General features: G+C 42.5%; 1 protein-coding gene across 1 annotated transcript in view; it reads left to right on the top strand.

The window, feature by feature from the left end:
- Position 1: 1 nt before the first annotated feature.
- DNAJC1 (DnaJ heat shock protein family (Hsp40) member C1) overlaps positions 2 to 10342 on the top strand; it is a gene marked incomplete at its 5' end in the record, with an annotated part of 214976 nt that continues 204635 nt past the window's right edge. The window contains one exon of the mRNA XM_006141626.1: positions 2 to 100. Within this exon, the coding sequence (XP_006141688.1) occupies positions 2 to 100 (99 nt within the window). The remainder of the gene's footprint in view (positions 101 to 10342) is intronic.

Raw genomic sequence — 10342 nt, 5'->3', positions numbered from 1 at the left:
CGTCGGGCCGGCGCGCGGCTGGGAGAGCGGAGACCTGGAGTTGTTCGACTTGGTGGAGGAGGTGCAGCTCAACTTCTACCAGTTCCTCGGGGTGCAGCAGGTAAGTGCGGAAACGCGCCGGCCGGCCGGAAAGAGGTGGTGCGCGCTTGGACCCCGATTCTGCCGAGAGAGCTGGGCACGAGGGCAGGACTGGTCACTCCGGGTTCGCCTGCCCTTCTCGGCTCGATCACCGGGGGCTCCTGATAACCCCGGTCCGGGGAGGACTTGTCCGCCTTCCCCAGTTCCTCAGCCCGGCTCCAGCTTCTCAAGTTCCGGTCTCAGTGACAGGCTGGAATTGCTACCAGCCTGGGGGTGGTGATACCTTCTCTGTGCTCTGGGATTCTAGGGAATATCCCTCCCCCATCTGTGCTGGAGGAAGAAAAAATGTGGGGTTACATCTTCTACACTTCCCGTTTCCTCTCCTGCCCCACCTCCCAGCCCCTGCGGGTGAGAAGGAGCGACCAGGTCTCACTCTCAATTGTCATCTTCCCACTTACACGTATTCTTATTTCAGCCGCCTCGTTTCCTCCTTTCCGGGAAGACGGGAGTGTAATTTGGCCAGTGTCTGTGTTGCAGAAATGTTTCTTGCATTGGACTTTGTAGTTCTTTTTAGCGAGTTTGGGGCTCCTATCACAGTTTAGAATCTGGAGGAATGTGAAGAATCTACCAGGTTGGTCCTGGAACTCACTGGAGGAGCTCCTAATCTTTTAGGGCAATAGAAGTACTTGGGGTACTATTGAAAGAGAATCCTAGGATTATTTTCTTTCTTTTCCTTTTGTTGCATTTCCATTTTAGCTTGAGTTCTTAAAATTGATTTGTTAATTTTTGTTTTCACCATTGATGGGTTGAGTGAAAGGAGAAAGCCAGTCTCTACTAGAAGCCTAGTGCCGGGGAGGAGATGACGTTTCACTGATTTCAGGATTATACGGGAAAGACTGAGAATTTCAATGATCTGATTGTGCCCTTCATACAATGATTTGGATAGTTGCATAGATTTTAAAAATTGAGGTTTACCCTTAGTTATGCAAGGCACACCTCCCTCCGCATAGGTTATTGTAAATTTGAGTGAACTAATTTACAATAAATGGGAATTTAATTTTCGAACATTACATCTTCATTCCATCATTGAATATAAAGTTGCTGGGCTTCCATGGCACCATGAGTTTATAACTCTAACAAAAATATAAAATTTCACATTGCAAATTCTTTTGTGCCAACAGTTTTATAATAACTATTGATACGTTTGTGATGTTACCTGGTTCCACTTTCTGACAGACAAATGTATCTCATTTTCAAAGCAGATGATGTGATAAGTGTAAAAATAGAATAATTAGCAAAACCATAACTCTAAAGATTTACTTTAGAGTTAATCTTGGGACCAGCTGTTGGCATGGTGGTTGGTGTGATGGACTCCCATATGACTCACTGCAGTTCAAGTCCCAGACCTGGTGGCTTGCTTTCTTACTTTTCCTTCTCTCTGTGTCTCTCTCTTTGGTGAGCACATGCGTTGTATAGCAAGCTTAGAAAATAAAAATAATAATAAATACTTTTGAAAAAGATTAACTTTTAAGAATACCTTTAATCCTGGAAATAATTGTTTAGGATTTGTCATGACTGATTAAATTCTGTAGTTAGAGTCTTTTACATAACTTACCCAAAGATAAGAGAGAGCTGGGCACGGAGGGCAGGGCTTGGACACTCTGTGCTCTGGCTGCCCTTCTCGGCTCAACCACCAGGGTCTCCTGATAACCCCAGTCTGGGAAGGATTTGTCCACCTTCCACAGTTCCTCGCCCTAGCTCTAACCTCTCAAGTTCTGGTCTCAGTGACAGACTGGATTACTACCAGCCTGGGGATAGTGATATCTTCTCTTTGCTCTGGGATTCTAGGGAATATCCCATCTCCTGTCTGTGCTGGAGGCAGAAGAAAGAATGTGTGGGTTACATCTTGTACACTTTCTGTTTCCTCTCCTGGACTTGCTTTTGAACTTGTTTTCAGATCCATGGAAAATTAAGTCTCTTTAAGAGAATACAAACAGTAGCTATAGTTTAAAATTTAGAATATATAATCTAGCTTTGCATGTGGACTCATAGCATTTTTTGTTTATAATTTCATGCAACTTAATTTGCTGAGTTAATGAGATAGTGTGAACAGCTAGAGCACTTAACTGTACAGGCAGAGATGGGAAAATAAAGAAGCCTAGATAATCAAGAAGTTTCTCCATTGAGATAGCATTTAAAAAGAAGAATCTAGAAAATTGTTTTAATCTCTATTTCTGTATCTAGCTGTGTTGAAATTGGAACGAATGCCAGAAGGAATTTTATTCTATCCAAGCAGAGAAACATTGGAACAAATTCTTTGTTTTATGTTGAACCTTAACTTTTTGGGAAAACTTTTAGAGAGCCAGAAATAAAGACGTAGCGGTTGTGTCTCTGGACTCCCACATGGCTGACTGCAGTTTGAGTTCCAGACCCGGGGGCTTGAAAATCACTTTGGGCGTGTGCATGCGTGCCCAAGATCCCAGGACAAGAATGGAGGAGAGGGGATTGTGGTGTGGCCATCCCTCTTGGGGGGTGATTTCTCATTTTCCCTCTTCCTGTCTCTGTTTCTCTCTCTCTGGCAAGCACACAGACCTGTGGCAAAAACCTCAAAAAGAAAAAAAAAAAAAAAAAAAAACAAACTCATACTGAGGTCTTTAATGTGTAATTTTCAAGCCAGTGCCCAACAGTCTCTTGGTAACTAGCCAGTTATGAGGGTCCAGAACACAGTAGGTAGGCTACTTAGTGACCTGGCTCTAAGCATTAATCAGTTTTGTTGTTGTTCATTCAACAGAGATTTATCTGGTGCCTGCTGGATTTTATGCATTAAGAATTGGCCTTTATATAAAACACAATCTCTTATCCTCATGAAACTTGCAGTTTAGTAGTGGGAAAAAATAATAAATAATGGGATAAGTAAATATAAGGACTTAGGGAGCAGGCCATGTGGATAATTGGTATGCCTTGATCGGTCTGGGCTACTATAACAAAATGCTATGAACTGGATAGCTTTTCAACAACCAAAATTTATTTTTCAGTTCTTAAAATAGGAAGTCAAAGATCAGGGGCAGGCAGATTCTTTGGTGAGGGTCTTTTCGTTCATAGAAAACACCTTGGTGTGTCTTACCATGGCGACAGGAAGGCAGCTCTCTGGGGCTTGTTTTCTTTTCTTTTTTTCTTTTTTGGAGAGATTTTTGCTATAGGCCGCATGTGCTCACCAGAAAAACAGAGGGAGACGGAGAGACAGAAAGCGAGAAATCAGCCCCCTGGGGGAATGGCCACGCCGCAATCCCCTCTCCTACATTCTCTTGGGATCCTGGGCATGCATGCACACGTGCCTGGCGTGAGTTTAAGCCACCAGGTCCAGAACTCCAACCGCGGTCGGCTACATGGGAATCCAGTGACATTACACTAGCTGCTGGTCCCTGGGGCTTGTTTTATAAGGGCACTAATCCCATTCATAAATTTCCACCCTCATAACCTATTCACTTTCCAGTGGCTTCCCCCCTTCATACCATTACATTAGGGGTCAGGTTTTAACATACGAACTTTCTCTCTCTCTTTTTTTTTTTTGAGAGGTTTTTGCTGTGCGCTTGCCAGGAAGACAGAGAGAGACAGAGAGACAGAAAGCGAGAAATCACCCTCCAGGGGGGATGGCCACACCACAATCCCTTCTCCTCCATTCTCCTCTCGGGATCTTGGGCACGCACGTACATGCACCCAGCGTGAGTTTAAGCCACCGGGTCCGGGATGCGAACCGCAGTCATTACGCTAACTGCTGATCCCTTAGCATACGAACTTTGAAAGGACACAGATATTCAGATCATAGTATGGTAGAAGAGCACTCAAGGAAGAGCAGACGCAGGTGCAAAAGCAGGAACTTACTTAGTGTTTGACGAACAGCAAGGCAGCCAGTATGGGTGGGACAGGACAGAAAGCTCAAGAACAGTAATAGGAGGGGGTCAGAGGAAGATTATGTAGGGCTTTGTAGGCCATTACTTTGGCATTTACTTTCAGGTATCTTGAGGATCCAGTGATTGGTGGGGGCAGGGAATTGAACAGAACAGATTTGACTTAAATTTCAAAATGATCACTTTATTGTGATGAGGATTGACTGGAAGGCTAGAGCTGACAGGATTTTGCTGATTTTTTAAAATTGTTTTATTTAACTTTATTTATCTATTTATTTTAATGTAACCAGAGAGAGAGGAAGTGAGAAAGCAAGCTGCCAGATCTGGGACTCGAACTGCAGTCAGCCATGTGGGAGTCCAGCGCCCTTAATCACCATGCTACCTGCCAGTCCCATTGCTGATGGTTTTAACATGGGACATAAAAAAAGAGAGAGAGAAATTGAAGATCATTCTAAAGATGTTGACTTCAGTAACTTAAAAGGATGCAGTTGCCATTTAATGAGATGGGAAGACCTAGAATAGGAGTCTAGTTGGGGGAAAAATCAGGAACTTGATTTTGGTTAAATTTGGGGTGTTTGCTGAATATTCAAGTGGAGCTGGTGTATAAGTGATTGGTTATTCAGGTGTGAGTTACAGGGAAAAGGTTTGGGCTGTAAATATTGGGAGTCTCTGCCACATTTGGGCTATAAATATTGGGAGTCTCTGCCACATGCAGGGTAATTTGAAGCCACAAAATTGGATGAATTCAGGCCAGCAGGTGGTGTGGATTTCCACATGGTTGACTGGTTTGAGTCCTGGACCTGGTAGCTTGAAATTAACCTTGGTGTATGTACATACATTCCCAAAATCCCAGGAGGAGAATGGAGGAGAAGGGATTGTGGCGTGACCATCACCCCAGAGGGGTGATTTCTCACTTTCCTTCTCACTGCCTCTGTCTCGCTCTCTGGCGAGCACATGTGCCGCTATGACAAAAAAACTAACAAACAAAAAGTGGGAATTCACCAAGGGAATGAAAGTAAAAAGAGAAGAGAAGTTGTTTGAGAGTCAAGCCCTAGAGACTCCAAACTTCGACAGTCAGAGAGATGAAGATGAACCCACCTAGGAGATGGAAAAGAACAACCAGTCAGGTAGGGGGTAAACCAAGAAAAGGTGCTTTCTTCAAGTAAGGAAAAGAAAATATTTCAAAGAACAGTGATCAGCTGGGTTAAATGATTATGATAATTTAAATAAGATGAGTTCTGAGGATTGACTCTTGGATTTAACAATTTGGAGGTCGTTGGCTACCTCAGCAAGAGATATTTCAGTGAGGTAGTGAGATCAATAGTTTGGTTAGACTGGGTTCAAGAGAAAATGGAAATAAAGAGAAAGAGAAAATAAAAGATAAAGATAAAAGAAAATTGGAGGTAAAATAGAAAGTTCTTTTAAGATATCTGTATCCCTTTTTTATGAATTATTTTAACTTACTCTCTTTCTTTCTTTCTTTCTTTTTTTCTTTCTTTCTTCCTTTCTTTTACTTTGACCTGAGAGGGACAGAGTGAGAGAGAGAGAGAGAGGGAGAAAGTGAGAAGGCAAGTTGCCAGGTCTGGAACTCAAACTGTGGTTGGCCACTTGAGAGTCCATCCCCCTTAACCGCCGTGCCACCTGCCAGCCCCTAGATATCCATATCCTAACCTAAAAGCCAGAGATCACAGGGATTGACTGTGGCATCTTTTTTATCCCCTTATTCACCAGGTCTAAGAAAGGTCAGTTATTCCTCAGACCCGTGGATGGTGTAATGGTTACGTCATTGGACTTCCACATAGTCAGCCATGGTTCGAGGTCTGGACCTGGTGGCTTAAAAGTCATGCTGGGCATGTGTGTGTGTGTGCCCAAAATCCTGAGAGAAGAATGGAGGAGAAGGGATTGCAGAGTGGCAATACCCCCAAGAGGGTGATTCTTGCTTTCTGTCTCTGTCTCTCCAGCCAGCGCACATCCCCTGTAGCAAAAATCTCTCTTTAAAAAAAAGGAGGGGGAACCAACAGTTAGCGTAATGGCTATGTCACTGGACTCCCATGTAGTCGACCGCGGTTCGAGTCTTGGACCCGGTGGCTTAAACTCACGCCAGGTGTGTGAGTGTGTGTGCGCACACGCCCAAGATCCCGAGAGGAGAATGGAGGAGAAGGGATTGTGGCATGGCCATCCCCCCTGGGGGATGATTTCTCGCTTTCTGTCTCTCTATCTCTCTCTGTCTTTCTGGCAAGCGCACATGCCCTATGGCAAAAACCTCTCCATAAAAAAGATAAAGTGTGGGGGGGGATGGCAGGTGGTATGGTGGTTAAGGCACTGAACTCCCATATGATTTGCCCATGGTTTGAATCCTTGTGCCGGTGGCTTGCTTTCTCACTCTCCCTCTCGCTCTCTGTGTGTCTCTCTCTAGTCAAATATAATACTAATAAATAAATAATTCTTAAAAAAATATAAGAAGGTAGTTCAGTTATTCCTTAGAATAACCCATGACCTTTTGTGCTTGGACCAGACCACCTCCTGGCTTTATAACTTTGGGTAAATTATTAACTCAATTTTAGGACAGATGGTATCTTATTTATTTACATAGTAGACAATTAAATATTTATTAAATGAAACAATATAAACATCATAACTAAAACTAAACTGTAATTCCTCAAACAAATAGTTGTTTGACAGTTTGTATTTATACAAAAAAGGAATTCCTTTCTCTCTTTTCTTTAAAGAGTTATTTGCTTAACTTTATTCATTATCATTAAAAAAAATTTGCTATAGGGCACATGTGCTCACCAGAGAGAGAGAAAAGGAGAAAGCAAGCTGCCAGGTCTGGGAGTTGAATCATGGTTGGCCATGTGGGAGTCCAGCACCCCAACCACCACACCGCTTGCTATTCCCTGTCTAATCTCTTTCTATACCTAGATTTCAAGTTGGTTCTAGAGGTCTAGGAAGGAGTTCCAGGAATCTTTAGAAGAGGAGTAAATACAAATGACATATTTGTGGTTCAGCCTATTTTTGGAATGACTTTCATTGGTTTCAAGGCATACCAGACTGGATAGTGCATCTTTTCACAGAAGATGGGAGGAAGATGAGAGGAGTGTGGGGGAAAAAAATGTGTTATTTGAAAGATCTTTTAGGTCTGGCCTAGTGGTTAAAGAGCTAGATTGCAGGTGGCTGCCAACACAGTTAGCCCTTGTGTGGCTTGAGGGAACACATATGCATGCATACTCCAAGTCCCAACAGAATGGAGAAATGAAGGAAAAGGGATTGCAGTGTGACAACACCCCACTGCAGGGGTCGGGAGATGCTTTCTCCCTCTCTCTCCATCTCTCTCTCTCTCTCTCTCTCTCTCTCTCTCTCTCTCTCTGGTGAACACACAGGTCCTCTGACTTATTAATGCCAAAAACAACAAAAAAGAAAGACCTTGTATTAGTAACTTAACTTTTCCCCATAAAATATGCTCAGGCAACCTCCGCTACCTTATGCTACCACATTATGTTTAACAGTGTGTACATAAGAAACATAAACTAGCTTTACAGTGCCCAATCTTATGCAAGTATTTATTCAGCTCCAACTCCATTCCTGATATGCCTTCATTGAAAATATTTGTGACTGCAGAGTTATCTAACATTTCAGATATGTGAATATTCCTCCCTCCAAATTAAAAAATAATTTTGGATTCTGTAGTAAAACTGGGGAAGCTATGAAATCACAACACACAGTCACAAGGGAATAGACTCAACAGAGAAAGAATGTACTATCCTCAACTAACGCCAAGCTTGGTGGATCCCACTGCAGGAATCATGCCAATAACTGATAACCACAGTACAGGTTCAATAGTCATCTATGACAGAGATTCCCATTTCTAAAAAGGTTTTAGAAGGTCCCATTAATGACTCTGCTTTTACTCATGCAAAAAACTGAGAGGAAACAGGAGTCAGGCAGGTAGAAATGAAACATTATTCTTTTTTAGAGAGAAAAGGAGAAAGCAAGCTGCCAGGTCTGGGAGTTGAATCATGGTTGGCCATGTGGGAGTCCAGCACCCCAACCACCACACCGCTTGCTATTCCCTGTCTAATCTCTTTCTATACCTAGATTTCAAGTTGGTTCTAGAGGTCTAGGAAGGAGTTCCAGGAATCTTTAGAAGAGGAGTAAATACAAATGACATATTTGTGGTTCAGCCTATTTTTGGAATGACTTTCATTGGTTTCAAGGCATACCAGACTGGATAGTGCATCTTTTCACAGAAGATGGGAGGAAGATGAGAGGAGTGTGGGGGAAAAAAATGTGTTATTTGAAAGATCTTTTAGGTCTGGCCTAGTGGTTAAAGAGCTAGATTGCAGGTGGCTGCCAACACAGTTAGCCCTTGTGTGGCTTGAGGGAACACATATGCATGCATACTCCAAGTCCCAACAGAATGGAGAAATGAAGGAAAAGGGATTGCAGTGTGACAACACCCCACTGCAGGGGTCGGGAGATGCTTTCTCCCTCTCTCTCCATCTCTCTCTCTCTCTCTCTCTCTCTCTCTCTCTCTCTCTCTCTGGTGAACACACAGGTCCTCTGACTTATTAATGCCAAAAACAACAAAAAAGAAAGACCTTGTATTAGTAACTTAACTTTTCCCCATAAAATATGCTCAGGCAACCTCCGCTACCTTATGCTACCACATTATGTTTAACAGTGTGTACATAAGAAACATAAACTAGCTTTACAGTGCCCAATCTTATGCAAGTATTTATTCAGCTCCAACTCCATTCCTGATATGCCTTCATTGAAAATATTTGTGACTGCAGAGTTATCTAACATTTCAGATATGTGAATATTCCTCCCTCCAAATTAAAAAATAATTTTGGATTCTGTAGTAAAACTGGGGAAGCTATGAAATCACAACACACAGTCACAAGGGAATAGACTCAACAGAGAAAGAATGTACTATCCTCAACTAACGCCAAGCTTGGTGGATCCCACTGCAGGAATCATGCCAATAACTGATAACCACAGTACAGGTTCAATAGTCATCTATGACAGAGATTCCCATTTCTAAAAAGGTTTTAGAAGGTCCCATTAATGACTCTGCTTTTACTCATGCAAAAAACTGAGAGGAAACAGGAGTCAGGCAGGTAGAAATGAAACATTATTCTTTTTTTAAGAATTATGTATTTATATTTATTTATTTATTTATATATATCTATAGTTTCTTTTTTTTTGTTTTTTTTTTGTTTTTTTTGGGGGGGGAGAGGTTTTTGCTAAAGGGTGCATGTGCTCACCAGAAAGAGAGAGAGAGACAGAGAGGCATGGCCACAATTCTTTCTTCTCCATTCTCCTCTCAGGTTCTTGGACACGCACGCAAATGCGTCCAGTGTGAGTTTAAGCCACCAGGTGCAGGACTCGAACTGCGGTTGACTATGTGGGAGTCCAGCGACATAGCCATTATGCTACCTGCTGGTCCCTAATTTTATTTATTATAATAATTATTACTACTTTAATTCACCAGAGAAAGACAGAGAGAGAGGGAAAGTGAGAAAGATGCCACCAGGCCTGGGACTTGAACAGCTATCAGCTACGTGGGAGTCCAGCACCCAAACCACCATGCGACCTGTTGGCCCCATCACCCTTATTACTGATAAGCTACTGGATAATATTGGGTCGTTGGAAAAGTTATGACATAATCTTTTTATGTTTTTCTATTTAAAAATGCGTCATGACTTTTCTGACAACCCAATATATGGGTCAGGTGTGGGGCCAAATGAACTCGCTAGCCATTTTGACCCTCCCTATCCCAGTCTAGTCTTTGAGACAACATGTTCAAAGGTAAGTCTAATTAGGATCATTTCCTTACTGGTCTGGGCAGAGAGAGGAGAAGAAAAGCTAATTCCCACTACTCATACCTTTTTGATGGGTTAGATCTTTACAAGCAAGCAAAAACAGAGCAAATGTGATCACACTCCAACCGGCAACTCACACCTCCCTGAAAGGTGTAAGAGAGTGGTCAAGAGATCAGCAGTGTTTTTTCAGGGAAGCCCTTCCCCCTGGATATAGGTTGAGTGAGCAGTGGTTGTTGCTCCCGTCAGCAGGCAGCTATTCTGTGCATCTGAAAGTACAAATTGAAAGACCTTAAAAGGTTTATTAATTTTTATTAAAAAATTAAAACCTATGTATTATTTTTGCCATAGGATGCGTGTGCTTGCTAGAGAGATAGAGTGAAAGTGAAAAATCACCTCCTGGCAGGAATGGCCTAGCACAGTCCCTTCTTCTTACTGTCCTCTTGGAACCCCTAGGCACACATACTTATACACATATTGTGATTTTCAAGTTGCCAAGTCTGGGGCTTGATATACACCTAGTGTGATTTTCAA

Source organism: Tupaia chinensis, unplaced genomic scaffold, assembly GCF_000334495.1.
Source record: "Tupaia chinensis unplaced genomic scaffold, TupChi_1.0 Scaffold000060_1, whole genome shotgun sequence".
Lineage (NCBI taxonomy): Eukaryota > Metazoa > Chordata > Mammalia > Scandentia > Tupaiidae > Tupaia > Tupaia belangeri.
This window is presented reverse-complemented; position numbering and strand designations above follow the sequence as displayed.